At 39.9% G+C, this 15,803-nt stretch overlaps 1 protein-coding gene across 2 annotated transcripts in view; it reads left to right on the top strand.

The window, feature by feature from the left end:
• The window catches only part of CNTNAP5 (contactin associated protein family member 5), a 796,957-nt gene that overhangs the window by 690,244 nt on the left and 90,910 nt on the right, over window positions 1-15,803 (top strand). For both annotated transcript variants that reach the window (XM_047084746.1, XM_047084747.1), the window contains exons 18-19: window positions 3,252-3,491; window positions 12,511-12,735. In XM_047084746.1, the coding sequence (XP_046940702.1) occupies window positions 3,252-3,491; window positions 12,511-12,735 (465 nt within the window). The remainder of the gene's footprint in view (window positions 1-3,251; window positions 3,492-12,510; window positions 12,736-15,803) is intronic.

A 15,803-nucleotide genomic window follows, 5' to 3' on the forward strand; every position in this document is an offset into this window, starting at 1 on the left:
TTGGGGAGCCTCTAGTAGTTCAGAAGGCCCAGTGCACTGAAGTCAGAGAAGGGAATATGGGCCGGGGGGAGGGGGAGAGCTAGAGAGGTAAATGAAGGCTAGATCTTTCATACTGTACCATCTGTGCCAAGGAATTTGAACTTGATCCTGAGGACAATCAGTAGTCTCTGAAGAGAATTAAATAGAAATAGCCGAGTCCAAAGTAATGAATGGATGGGAAGAATCGGGACTGAGGGTACAAAGATCAGTTGGAAGGTTGTCAAAGGGAGTCAAGTTGGAGTGAGGAGCATTGTACTAGGACTATGGCTCTAGGTGTATAAAGAAGCAGATGGCACTTTACGTTAACTACACTAAAATTAAAAAAAAAAAAAAGTAGATGGAGCCAGAGATAGCTGGGAGAGCAAATCCGCAGGGCTAGGTTGGGAGGGGGCAGGGGGAGGACTGTGTGGAAGGAGGGGGTGGAAAGATTGTGGCTACATTTCTGTATCCTATTCAAGTTTCACAGAAGGTTCACATCTACACCAATACTCTACAGGTAGTAGGCAACATCAGAAAATGGAGAGATCTAGCAACCTGACTCGGTGTGAGTGTGTGGGTGAGGGGCATCTTTCTGGAATTATTCTATTCTCAGTCTACCTATTACCTCTCCAGGAAGAAAAAAGAGAAGCCCGACCTCTAGTTTGTTTACTGTTCGTAAAGAATGAAAAGCAGCCAGGTGAACCCTGAAAGTTAGTTCGTTGTGTAACTTAGTTCATAGTTCATTGTGTCATTTGTTTTGTAAGCATCTGGGAATGAAATGCTCCTCTTGTTTTAGGTCATTCTCTCTATGTTCCATATGTCTCAACCCTCAAGGAGCACATTTCTGCCAGAGAAACCACCCCAGCCACTCTTGTCTCCATTTATAAACTTGTTGACTAAGTCACACACGAGAAAATGTGCAATAGGTCTTGCATTTCCACCTCTGCTAGAAGCAAAATGCCCCTAACAAGATGTATGAAGAGTTATTCAAATCTACTGCAGAGAGTAACTACAAAATAAGGGGTGGGAGGGGGGGAGGCAAAATGGTTGACTACATCAATCCTCCCCTCTTTATTCTGTACAATCTCTGGGAAAGAAATAATGAGCCTTCCTTTATGATCTGCTTGTATTTATAATTGATTTATCTTGCGGTTGAAAGGAGATTTACTCCCTCAAATTGAGACAGGCAGGAGAATGCAATTTGGGTTTGACCTCCTGGCCCTCTTTGGGTATCGCTTATCAGAACTGAAAATACAGTAGAGTTTCACCATTATTTCAGAATAAAAGACTCGATTAATCCTTTAGCAACGTTATTTCTGTCTGTGGATGCAGCCAGTGACTGCCGTACACATATTGATGTGTCTGTAGGCCTGGTGTGATTCAGGGAAGGCACAAAACCCCCTTAACCCCACGGTACCTTCCCATCATCCCCATTTCCAATTATTTCCTTGTCCAGCCTGCCAGGCTGACGGATGCCAGGAAATTTTAGGTTACCTGACTTATTTCTTCAAGTTACCGCTTTGTTTCTTGCTTTAGCATCTATATTCCTCTTCTGAGATGACACATTTGGAATTCTCATCTGTATCCACCCTGGTGGGAATATATTTTTATGTGGGCATTTGCTAGACCAAGATTTAATAGGATTGTAGGACTAGAAATGAATGGGGCTCAGAAAGGAGAGTTGATGGATACAGAAAATAAATGATAAGTTGGTCCTGCTCCTATTATTTTTTTTTCTCTCTGTTAGTACACTTTGTAGACCTTGAAGACCTAAGTGTATCCTCCCTTTATTCATGTGTGTGGACTTGAGACCACAGTGTTGAATTTGGACTAGAACTTTTGTTTTTAAAGGCAGTCTGGGCCCGTGTCTTCTCTGGGATCTCCCATGATTCCAAGCACCAAATAAATAAATATATCTTGATTGGGGGGCATGGGGGTGCCTGCGTGGCTCAGTCAGTTGAGCGTTTGACCTCCACTCAGGTCATGATCTCCCAGTTCATGAGTTCAAGCCCTGCATCAGGCTCTGTGCTGACCACTCAGAGCCCAGAGCCTACTTCAGTTTCTGTGTCTCCCACCCCCCTCTGCCTCTGTCTCTGCCCATCCCCCTCCCCCTGCTCATGCTCTGTCTTTCTCTCTCTCAAAAACAAATAAACATTAAAAAATTAAAAATAAATATCTCCTGATGAGATTTAGTTTAATTTCTTGGCTTATTGTCTCTCTGTTCACATTTTTCTGATATCTGAGGTTTGGGATAGTAGAGTCCTGGGTTCCCAATGGTAACAAAATCCTCTGTCACTTGGAATCTACTCCATTCTTAAATAATTTGCAAAGAGCATTGTGAATCTCTCTGATAACTTCAGGATGTACCCACAGCAGAAAAGTTGGGTTATAATCCGGTTCTGTATTCCAGAAGGAGAAATTTCTCTTCCAAATAATAATTTGGAGGTAAGTGCTAGGATAGTGCTGTCTCTCTTTATATATACACATACATATAAATGACCTACTGGTTCCAGTCATTGTAAGGGCTCAGGAGAAGGCATAGAAAAGCGTAATGATTGAGCACATACTGCATTCCACGATCTTAACTAAGCTTTACGAAAATACACTAAACAGACTTATTATTATTTTACAGATCAAGTAGCTAAGATGAGGTCATCCAGTGGTCAATGTGGCTAATCAGCTAGTGACCTGGAGTATGACTCCATGTCTGTGTCCCAAAGCCCGCCCTCCTTCCAGGGCTCGCATCGCACTACAGGAGCCATGCAAGACTTGTTCCCATGTTCTAACTTCATGTGCCTAACAGCTTGCTTCTCACTTTGTCCGAAGGGACAATCTCCCTTGTGCATTCTACTTCAGACAAAAGTCTGCTGGAGACTACATCAGAACACATTTTATTTCATTTGCAAGGAACATGGTGATCGAAAGTTTCTGTCTGAAACATGTAAGGTACAGGATTCCATGTGAAGCATATTATTTTTTCTTTCTTTCTTTCTTCTCTCTCTTTTTTTTTTTTCTTGAGTTGGGGTGAGCTTCTTCCTGGCCTGGAGAGACATGCAATGCATTTTGCACATGCTGTTTGAATTCCTAATTCTCACCTGAAGCTATAATTGAAAAGTTCAACACAGCAGGACAACAGAACGACACATAACTGTTATGAGTATCTCGCTATTAAACCTAAAACATTGAATGGTATGATACCTTACTTTTTTTTTCTTTTATTTTTCACTGCTTAGGGGGAACATCATCAAGACAGAAAGGCTTCCTAGGATGCATACGCTCATTACACTTGAATGGGCAGAAGTTGGACCTGGAGGAGAGGGCCAAGGTCACGTCTGGAGTCCGGCCGGGATGCCCGGGCCATTGTAGCACTTATGGTAGCATCTGCCACAACGGGGGCAAGTGCGTGGAGAAGTACAGTGGGTACTCGTGCGATTGCACCAATTCACCATATGAAGGGCCCTTTTGCAAAAAAGGTACAATAGGCACCTCTGTTTTTCCCGTGTTGTATTCTAGTGCCTCCAAGCCATGGTCAATTCATGCCCTCAGTCAGTTCCCAAGCGATCATTTATCTTCTTCAGTTTCACTCTGTTTAAAGACTCTGTGTAACTCCTCAACACAATTACATATACCCATCTCATTGTGTGTTGACATTGGCAGTACAGTTGAACTGGATAGATAGTAACAGCGTAACATGTCTCCTTGGCCCAGGGGCCAGCTGAGGCCTGGGAGAAGTGGACTCTCATTTCTGTTGTATCAGCCAGATTGCCAGGGGTGCACTGATCTTCCCAGTTCCAGTTCCTTAGCCCACACGTGTAATCACAGAATTATAGAATCTACCCCTGGAAGTGTCTCAAGGAGGCTTAAAGTCATTTTAAAGCATTTTTTACAGAGAGCTTATAGGTAAGTGAGTAGACATCTAGCATACATCTAGTAAAATCAATAGCATACATATAGTAAAATCTCCCTATTCTGCAGATGATGTGAGTACGGTCTGAAGCTTTAAAAGCCTTGCCTGGAAACTCACATTTAGTTCATCAAGGGTCTGGGAATGAAACACAGAGATCAAAATCCCTGCCCCGGTGTCTTTCTATATCCCCTCCTAATCTTATTAATTCATTGCATTGGCAAAACTAACCGTGATGGATGAACGAGGAGTGATGATCATGGTGTAAATTCTCTAGAAAAATTCAAGATAACTCTACAAACTATAAAATGGGATTATTCAGTATAAACACTTAGTATTTTTTCAAACACAAAGGCAAAAGATTAGGTCTCCTACCAATATTCACAAGATTGTAAAGTTTATTTTATTGATAGAAAGAAAAAAGTTTGTTGAACAAATAATGTACACAATATTTCAAGAGCAGCATTTAAGCTATTAAAATGTTTCAATTACTTTGAAACACCATTTACATATAAACAATGATGGCAATTATACACAATTCTTGTCAATTCATTAAAACTCATTTCACAAACACCTCTACCAAACAGTGCTTTATTTAGTCCAATTTCCTGTTGGAACTTAAAAACAATGGAGAAGAGAGGAGCACTCAGTGTTCCCTTTGAAGGACTCTGTAATTTAAGCTCTTCATCGTTCACACTGGCCCTCTCCCCAGTCAAATTGAATTACTTGCTTATTATTGTTGAGAACCATTGTATTTGTTGGGGGAAAAAATAATGGTACAAACTTTAGGGCCAGCAGTGTGCTGGGCCCTTCCTTCATGAGCTTGACATAAAGTGGTCCCATCCCAGTAGGTATTTAATGTGCTAAGAGACACAAAGACACCACTGGATTTTCACCCTGAGTGAGGTCTCTGATTAACTTCCCCTAAAAAAAAAACCTTAAATGCCACCCTTAGTCTAGTCCCAGAAGAAGCAAATACAGAATAAACACCACCAGGCCTAGTTACAAAGGTATACTAGCATTGTTTTACAGGATCTATATCCAAGTTGTATGTTTTGAAAGAAAAAAAAAACCATATGGTATCTGTCTTTCTCTGTATGGCTTATTTCACTTAGCATCACACTCTCCAGTTCCATCCACGTTGCTACAAAAGGCCATATTTCATTTTTTCTCATTGCCACGTAGTATTCCATTGTGTATATAAACCACAATTTCTTTATCCATTCATCAGTTGATGGACATTTAGGCTCTTTCCATAATTTGGCTATTGTTGAGAGAGCTGCTGTAAACATTGGGGTACAAGTGCCCCTATGCATCAGTACTCCTGTATCCCTTGGGTAAATTCCTAGCAGTGCTATTGCTGGGTCATAGGGTAGGTCTATTTTTAATTTTCTGAGGAACCTCCACACTGCTTTCCAGAGCGGCTGCACCAATTTGCATTCCCACCAACAGTGCAAGAGGGTTCCCGTTTCTCCACATCCTCTCCAGCATCTATAGTCTCCTGATTTGTTCATTTTGGCCACTCTGACTGGCATGAGGTGATATCTGAGTGTGGTTTTGATTTGTATTTCCCTGATAAGGAGCGACGCTGAACATCTTTTCATGTGCCTGTTGGCCATCCGGATGTCTTCTTTAGAGAAGTGTCTATTCATGTTTTCTGCCCATTTCTTCACTGGGTTATTTGTTTTTCGGGTGTGGAGTTTGGTGAGCTCTTTATAGATTTTGGATACTAGCCCTTTGTCCGATATGTCATTTGCAAATATCTTTTCCCATTCCTTTGGTTGCCTTTTAGTTTTGTTGGTTGTTTCCTTTGCTGTGCAGATACCATATGGTTTCACTCTTATGTGGATCCTGAGAAACTTAACAGAAATCCATGGGGGAGGGGAAGGAAAAAAAAAAAAAGAGGTTAGAGTGGGAGAGAGCCAAAGCATAGGAGACTGTTAAAAACTGAGAACAAACTGAGGGTTGATGGGGGGTGGGAGGGAGGGGGGGTGGGTGATGGGTATTGAGGAGGGCACCTTTTGGGATGAGCACTGGGTGTTGTATGGAAACCAATTTGACAATAAATTTCATATATTAAAAAAAATAAAAGAAAAGAAAAAAAAAGAAAAAGAAAGAAAAAAAAAAAGAACAGTGTTGTTCTATATTTCTCCAGAGACATTGGTCAGACATCTCATAGATCATATTGTTCTAAATTTAGCCTAATTTTTCATTGGCTTTTTCTTTCCCCTGAAACAACTCTGATTAAGTATCTTCTGTCCCTACCCCCATATCTTTTTGCTGCATATATTGAAATAGCCTGTGTTCTCTCCCCATTTTTTACTTTGATCTATAAGCAAAATAGACAAATATGTGCTTAGCCTTTTCAGCTTGCTTCATATTTCACAGCCCCAGACTTTCACCCCTTTCTCATAAATCTAAGGAAATGATTCCCTTTATATTCAGTACCTGCATAGTGTGTAGAAGAAACCTTTTAACCTAGTCTTCTAGCCACACCAATTGCCTAGGGAAGTGTACCATGGGAGCCATTAGCTATGTGATGATCCTGAACAAGGGTGCTTTTCTATGTTATTAACTAGTAGGGCATGTGTAACTTAGGGGGTGCAGATACTGGAAATATGTGGGGTGGAGTTACCAATGCCTGGGCCAGAACCATAATCCATTGCTCCACTTCCTGTTTCTGATGATAGTACAAAGTAACAATAATCTTGAGATTAGTTAGTAGTTATTGACTGCAACATACATTCCTTATGACCAGCCTAGTGGGGAGGATATTAACATCCACATTTAATATATTGGGAACATTGAAGTTCATGGCGTTTTAATGACTTGCTAATAAATGTCAGAGCTGAAGATCCATCCAGCACTTTTTGGTTTCTTTTTTCTCTTTAAAAACCCTAATTTCATTCTGTATAGGAATATAGTATTAGGATTCAAATATTATTTTCTGCTTTGTGTGTGTGTATCTTTTTTTTAATGTTTATTTATTTTTGAGAGAGAGAGAGAGAGAGAGACAGAGTGTTAGCTGGGGAAGGGGCAGAGAGAGGGAGACATAGAATCTGAAGCAGGCTCCAGGCTCTGAGCTGTCTGCACAGAGCCCAACGTGGGGCTCTAACTCACAAACCACAAGATCATGACCTGAGCTGAAGTCAACACTTAGCCGACTGAGCCACCCAGGCGCCCCTCTCTCTCTTTTTTTAATTGAGATGTAATTTTAATACCCTAAAATCCACTGTTTTAAATTGTATAATGAAGTGATTTTTAGCATATTCACAAAGTTGCATAGCCATCACCATTATTTAATTTCAGAATATTTTTATCACCCTAAAAATAAATATTATAGCCATTAGTAGCTACCTCTCATTCACCTTTCCCCACTGTCCCTAAAAAACAACTGATTTACTTATCTATCTGGACATTTTAGATAAATGGAACCACTAGCCTTTTTGTGTCTAGATTCTTTCACTTAGCATGTTTCTAAGATTCATCCATGCTGTCGCATTTTTTAGTATTTTGTTCCTTTTTTGTTTCCAAAGAGTATTTTATGCCATTATATGGATCCAACACACACACACACACACACACACACACATATATATCTGTTCATCACTCGGTGGCCATTGGGATGTTTCCATTTATTTGGCTAATATAAATAATGCTATTAACATTCATATATATGTTTTTGTGTGGACTTATATTTTCTGTTCTCTTGGGCATATACCTAGAAGTAGAATTACTGTGTCATATGGTAAATGTATGTTTAATTTTTTGAGGAAACTGGCAAACTATTTTCAAAGTGGCTGCTCCATTTTACATTCTCACCAGCAAAGTACAAGGATTCCAATCTCTCCACATCCTCACCAACACTTGTAATTATCTGCCTTTTTAATAACAGACATGTTACTGTGAATGTGTGAAATGGTATCCCATAGTGGTTTTGACTTTCATTTCACTGATGACAAATAACACTGGACATCTTTCATGTTCTTATTGACTGTATACCTTTTTTGGTGATACATTAATTTAAATTTTTGCTTGTTTTTTGATTGAGCTATTTTTCTTTTTCTTTTTTAGTTGCAGGAATTGTTTGCATATTCTGATTACAATTCTCACATTAGATATATGCTTTGTAAATATTTTCCCCCATTTTCATTTTCTCCATTATACCTTGTGAAGCACAAAAGTTTTTCATTTTCATACCATACAGTTTTTCTTATTGTTTTATTTTAGTTAATTGTGTTTGGTATTATGTCTAACAAATCATTGCCTAACTGAATCTCATGAAGATTTATGTCTGTGGTTTCCTCTAAGAGTTTTTATAGCTTGATCCAGTTTGAATTAATTTTTGTAGCTGGTGTAAGGCAGGGGTTCAATTTAATTCTTTTGCCCATGGATATCCAACTATTCTAACACCATTTATTGATGTGTGCTTGTCTTTAGCCCCCCTCAACCCCCACTATTGTATGAAGAATCTAGGTATAACTGTCATACTGTTGTCATTTTTTTTCCAATTAAAAAGTTAGACAATATATTTGGAAATTTACCTGGAAATATATTTGGAAATCTAGAAAAATAAAAAATCTAATTCCTCAAAGACAAGCATTAAAAAGAAAATCTGATTTTCTTCTAGCTCTTTTCTTTGCATTTAACCTAGCTGCTGTAATTCTGCATTTCATATCTACATTTTATGCCTAAATTTTCTTTATTTCATTTTATACACATTTCTATATAATTCATCATAATGAATTTAATGACTGCAGTATATTTCATCTGGTGGGGTTGCCTCTGCTCGTGTCACCCATTCTATCCCCAGGGCAATTTAGTTTAGCAACAGTGGTGCCATTCTGCAATCTGGCACTTGATCTGCCTAAATTCAGCTTCTAGCTCCTCTACAGTCTACAGTGTGTGGCATTGGTTGTGTAACTCGCCTCCCAATTTCTTGGTTTTCTCATCCAAAAAATTAGAAAATTCAAAAATCCTTTACAAAGGATTGTGGTGAACATTTTAACGAGCACTTCACAAAGCATTTGGGATAATGCCTGGCAAATAAAGTCCTACAGAGCGCTTGCTCTTATTATTGTCTTGGAATTTTAGATTGCTCCAATTTTTGCACAAAAATAATGCTGTGATAAACACATGTATTGATTTTTTTCTCCATAATGGAATTTCAGTGAAAAAATATTATGCATATTTAGGTACTCTTTACCAATTGCCAAAAACCTGTTGAAAAATTATTTATTATTTACCTTCCTGCCAACATATCTTTCTTTTTTTTACTTTTTATTACAAAAAAACCCAATTCTGTATGATAATAGGGAGAAGTTTCAGAACCCTCATGCATCCATTATTTAGCTTCAAAAATGACCAACTCATGGCCATTTTTATTTCATCTATACACTCACATCCTCTCCTCCTCCTCCTTTATTATTTCAAAGCAAACTTCAAATATCACATCATTTTGTCTATAAATATTACAATATGTATTGCTAAAAGATAAGAGCTTATTAAAAACACAGATCCACAGGATCATTGCAATAAGAAAAATTAAACATGTCTAATATTACGAAATATACACTCACCATTCAAATTGCCAATTTTATCATTTATTTTTAGTTGGATGTTTTGCCAAATTAATGACAGCTTGATTAATTTCTAGGTAATCACTGGCTTACTCATTACCTTTATACTCATCCTAAGTTGTGTCCCTATTATTGAGAGCAACTATTGTCCATTGAGTTCCTACCATGTGTCCTGCTTTTACACAATGTCTTTCAGTTGTTCTACCCACCACAAGATTAAATCCACCCCTCTTTGTAGGTGACATTTTGAACTGAGGTTGAGGGGGATCCCATGAGATTGTCGGAGAAGGGGCACAGCCAGGTTCCAAGCTCCCAGTCCGTCAGACTCCACAGCTGGCTCAGAGATATATTCTCTGCAGTGCCACCATGTTTCCCGGCTGTTTCTTATAATTCACTCAACACTTTACTCCTGGTCAGTGTGGAGCTCCTCTTTCACGTCTGATTAGGCTACTCTGACCATAGAGACATGCAGCCCTGGGAATCACCATCTCTGTCACACACACATCAGACTCTAGGCTACCTCTCATTGTAGTTTGTTTTGTTTTGTTTGATGCATGAGCTTTCTTCTCAGAATGTAATCAGCATAGTTTTAGATGATCACATCTAGTTAAAATGTTTCTTCCAATTAGACCAGTGGTTTTGTGTGTTCAGATAAATCACTCAGGGAACTTAAAATCTTAGACTATAAAATACAAGAAACTTAGAGAATAATAGAATCCAGTGTTTTGCTGAAGGAAGTTTTATGTTGAAAGTGACAGTATCTAAATATTAAACATTAAAATAATTAAACATTAAGAATAATTAGATCTGGGGTTAGGGGAGAAGGGAAGACAGAAATTTGGTAGGACACTTCTAGTTTAAAAATGCTTTACATTGTAATTTCCTGTCCTAAGTATAAGGAAAAAAATGAAATCTGTATATGCCCACATCTAATATGCTATTCATAACAGAATGCTCTGAATTGTAGTTATATTTGAACACACACACAACATCAAATAAAAGCCATTATTCTGTTAACGAGGAGATAGTAGCTCAAAATGCAGGCCAAGCATCCCCAAGGAAATTCACTCAAGGAAAGTGCTTGAATCAAGCTGATGATTAACCGGAATCCTCTCTGTCACAAGTCTCTGCTGCATATCTTTGTAATCAGGAGTACGGATGTTGTAACCTGAATGATAAATGCAGAACACTTTCTCTGAACCTTTAGTCAAAATGAACTGGTATTCCCAATCTGCCACCAATATGCATAAATATGCAACTTTAATTTTTTGGCACTGTTACAGACTGTTATAGAATTTTCACAAAGGTAGAACAAATTTGCAATGAAATTAGGAAGGGAAAGCCAGGTTTGATTATGTTCTAGGTGCCACCAACTCAATCAAGAAATTTCATGGAGAATTAGGTGAATTCCACATATCATTCAGGAAAAAAAAGAAATCAATCACGCCAATATGGGTTCATGTTTATTGTGCTATCTTTATGGTAAAGGTTTGCTGCAAGATCTGAGCTATGTTGTTCTAAAAGGAACCTTTCCTCTGTGCCTTGATAGTATATTACTCTATAGCAGTAACATTGAAAGAGAACTTACGAGCAGCCTTGATTGAAAGAAAAGAATATCTCAGGGCACCTGGGTGTCTCAGTCAGTGTGGCATCTGACCCTTGGTTTCGGCTCAGGTCATTATCTCACTGGGGTTCGTGAGTTTGAGCCCCGCATGGGGCTCTATGCTGACAAGGCCGAGACTGCTTGGGATTCTCTCTCTCCCTGTCTCTCTGCCCTTCCCCTGCTTGTGCTTTGTCTCTCTCTCTCAAAAATGAACAAATACACATGAAAATTTAAAAAAAGAAAGAAAATATTTCGGCATTGGGTTGGGTATGCAGTCAATAAACAGTTTGTGAAGGAAATTGGGATGGGTTCAGGTTGAAGTCTCTTCTAATATGGAAAGTCTGTAAGTTCACACTGTAGTGGCTAACTGTTAGAAGCGCTCTACACACAGTATCTCATTTATCCACTGAGAAATATAGTTGACGTAAGTGTTACGCTTCCCATCCACCAGATGCCAAAACAGTCTCCACAGGATTCACTAGCTTGCCTGGGACCACACAGCTAGTATGAAATTGATCCAGCCCAGACCCAGGGCTGAAGCCAAATCCTGTGCCAGTTCCACCAAACTAAAGTGGTAACAGTTGGAGTAAGCATATTATAGAGGGAATGTGGGTGACTTGCACATTCCTGCTAATTGAATGTCATAAATTTGTAGATGCTGCCTTTCTCCATGGTGGCGGCGGAACTCCATCCAACGTGCAATGCTATAGGAATTGTTTCCCATAGGAAGCCCTGTTTGCTCAAGTCTTGGCTCTTTTTGGACTCGAATGCCAATTCCTAGACATCCCAAAAAATGGAGTCCAAGGGTTGAATACCCATGCCTTTTCTACTAGTTCCATGGATTCTCTCTCTTCTGTTTCCGTGGATCCTCACGTTTTATCCAACACCGTAGAGGGTTACTGCAGAGCCTCCTCCAGTGTCCTATTCTCAGTAACTTAGAACCCACTCACAATCCTCCTAACACACCAGAAAAGCACTAGCTGGAACAGTTAGAACCTCAGTTTTGAAACGAGGAAGGTCGCAATAAAATTTATCACTACGGTGCTGGCGGCAGGGACGGTTTATCTTTGCTTCTCGAGAAATCCGCCTGGCACATGGTAGTTATACTGCAAATGTATGTTAAGCTGGAACTAAACTCCAGGTTGCAAATCTCAGCTTTCTTTTTTAAAGCTACGCAACCTTGTTCAAGGTGCTTAACCTCTGCAGCCTCGTGTTTCTCATTTGTAAATAAGAGTAATGACTTCTGTCACTTCGAACTTATTGTGGGAAGCGTATTGTATAATTCAGGTAAAAAAAAAAAAAACCTCACATAGTGCTTGTTGCTTAGCAAACAATAAACAGTTATTGCTAGCCTGAATAATCGACTAAATGTGGCAATGTGTGCATTCCCCTCTTCTATGTTTCAGAGGTTTCTGCTGTTTTTGAGGCTGGCACTTCAGTTACTTATATGTTTCAAGAACCCTACCCGGTGACCAAAAATATAAGCCTCTCATCCTCGGCGATTTACACAGATGCGGCTCCATCCAAGGAAAATATTGCATTTAGCTTTGTGACAGCTCAGGCGCCCAGCCTCTTGCTCTACATCAATTCATCTTCTCAGGATTCCCTGGCCGTCCTGCTCTGCAGGAATGGTGAGTACTGACAGCATGAAGCCTGACGAAGTGTCATGTTGGGCTGAGGGACAGTGCATGCCCTCCAGAACGCTGCAGAATTTCAACTTAAATTTGGTCCCACCTGGGCAGCTTAATGCCAGAGCTCCAGCCAAAGCCTTGATTGTACTTTACCTTTATGACTTGCAATTGGTATTCAGGGCCAGTGTCAATTCATTGCTGAAGTCTCAAATGCGTTGACTTTGATTTGCCTCAACTGTGTCGCAGTAATTCTTTATTATTTATTCTGTGCTGGAGTCCATTAAGTGCAAAGGAGAAGATCATAAGCATATCTGAATTTCGGAAGGACACTCCACATATATCGTGTCATCTTTGCTGCAGTCTCCTTTACTGGGGGCCGTTAAAACAACTGGCGTAAATGCAGGCCGTATGCCTAGAAGTCGATTGCCTAGGTCTTGGAGAGAAGTTGTAGATGTGAGTCAAAACAATGTGGAATACGGGGCTTGGTGCTGAGGATCAGACTTTGAAGAGAATGTACACAAAATGGAATCTGCAAAGATTAGAAGGGTATAGGGGCTGGAACGCACTTGATGCAAGGGATGTTGAAGGACACCAAGTCTGACAGTGCTTAGGAGAAGTCAGGTTTTCTCACTACGTAATTCCAGCCAGCACTGAGCAGGACTTGTGGTCCTGGTCAAGATCATGTGAGATCAGAATCCTAGGGGATGGAACAAGTATTAGAACTGGTCATGAGGGCAAAGATGTGGCCATCCCAGTAGTCTGATCTCAAAGAACACATTCCCATGATTAAGAAAATGTTCTTTCTCCTCTTGTAATTTGCCAATGTAATGAGAGGAGGCTGGGCTTTAGAACCATCCCTGAGATGGACTGTGCTGAGGCCATAGAAGGCCATTGGAATATGCAGCCATATTCTGACCACCCTCAACCTTAGACCGATTTCTCTTGCTCTATATATATATATTTTTTTGGAAGTGGGAGAGTGGTAGGAGGTCTTCTTCTTTGCTTCATCTTGCTTTCTGACGATTTATGACACTGAAAGTAAAGAATGATATGTGAGCCTCACACAAAGATCAAACCTGGTGGCGAGCGAGTTGAATCAGGCCTGAAGTACATTAAGAATGACAGCGTCCCACTGACAATTTTATTCTAAGAGCAAATGCAAGGGAAGAAAAAAAGAGAGAGAGAGAGAGAGCCTGGGTGGTGACTGACCACTCCAAGGCTATCTGATCTTGAAGAGCCTGTAAGAGAGAAAAGAACCATTATGGGTTATTAGACCTCTTATTAGTCAGCAGACCTTTGTATGATTAGAACCATTATATTAACATGTCAGTTCTTAAACTTTGCCCCCATAATGTCTCTGTGAGGTGAATAAGGCTGGCTGAGGATGCTGAGGCATAGATTAACTGATTAACTTAGGCCAGGCAGATAACTCAGGACACGGCTGAGACCAGAGGCCAGATCTCCTGATAATCAGCCCCGCCATCTTTCCTCTAAGCTAGACGATCCTGCTGTGATGTGGCTAGACTACAGTAAGTTAGTTACAGAGCAGTGAGATGCAAGTTTTCTGCAAAGCATCTCTTATGTGTGGTTCCATGTCCCATTTGTACCTGCCAGGTTGTATCTGTGGATATAGACAGCGCGTAACAGGAATAAGTATATCTGATTACATAAATACTATCCCACATACTCTCCTTCTCTCTCTCCACACACACACACACATTCTGGACACCATTCTAATTAATGTACACAGCTCTTAATTCTTATGATAATCCAATGTGATTGGCGGTATTAATCTCATAGTTCCAGCAACTAAGGCATACAGAGATTAAATAACTTGCTTAAAATCTCACAGCAAGTAAGTAAAAGAGCTATAATTCAGTCTTCCCTCCTGGAGTCTGGTAGCATACTTTATGTCCTTAACCGTAAGCTCTAAATGAAGAGTGTTAATTTATTTTTTGAAACAATGTGCTTTAAATAAATTGAATTTATTTCATTAGGAGGGCATGCTTGAATTCTGTCTGATCACTTATTTTCTTAAACTCTAAAGCCTCACTTCCGTGAAAGCTCTACTGGACCCTATGGGCATTTATGTTCTTTAAGCCCTGGCTAATTGCAAGGAGATACTTGTGCCTTGTTTGTTTGTTTGTTTGTTTGTTTTAAGCTTAGGTCTCAGGGAGAGACTAAAAGTTCAGGCTTCAAGAGAGATGAGTGGCCAGGCAGGGACTAGTCATGGAATGCCCCCACTCTCCTCACTGCTTCAGAACCACCTCCCCCATTGCTGTAGGAACTCTTGTCACACTGGACAGTCCATGATTTAGGACCCTGGGCACTTCCTGCCATCTCCTTGTCCTACAGAGACACAGCTGAGATATATCCCCATTCATTAATTCTTCCACCCATTCTCCACTGCACAGTATCAGGAACTGTGGAGAGCAAGAAAAATAAACAGGATGCAGTGCTGTCTAAACACCATAAGGAAAAAGAGAGACTCGAAACTGCCTTACAGTTTTTGATGGACAGTCCAGGTACATGAGGGAATGAAGTTGTCCAGATTTCTCAGGCAACCTAACTACAAGTTAGATATTGTCTAACTTTGAGAATGAATCTCCTAGGAATTCAAGGGTTATATAATAGGGCAAATGCCTTGAGCAAGAGTGAATCCCTTGCCATCAGAGGTCTTCAGACAGTAATTAAATGACAATTTGTTGGAGAAACCATAAGAATTCTGGCAGTGGATGAGGGAGAAAAAGAACTTCTGAGTTCCTTTCCAAGTCTGAGATTTTGTTATTCTCTGTTCCCTTCCTGTGTAGTCTTACATTTATATTTCTTTCTGCTGGGGCCATGTTTGCAGCCTTTGAAATACTTCTATGAGGAATTAAAACTTGGTATTGGTACAACTTGTTCCCAGTATGCTCACGGTATCAGGCCGCTGACCTAACTTCCAGGGAGTCAAATGGGGACCCTGCTTAGTGAGGAGCTAGGGATACTTTTACTAAGACTTTGACAGACTTCAGTGAGAAATATAACTTCCGAAAATACTAATGGTAAGAATACCTACAGCTTATAAA

This window comes from Lynx rufus, unplaced genomic scaffold, assembly GCF_022079265.1.
Source record: "Lynx rufus isolate CCGP_SWC_20201006 ecotype Redwood Valley unplaced genomic scaffold, mLynRuf1.p SCAF_2, whole genome shotgun sequence".
Lineage (NCBI taxonomy): Eukaryota > Metazoa > Chordata > Mammalia > Carnivora > Felidae > Lynx > Lynx rufus.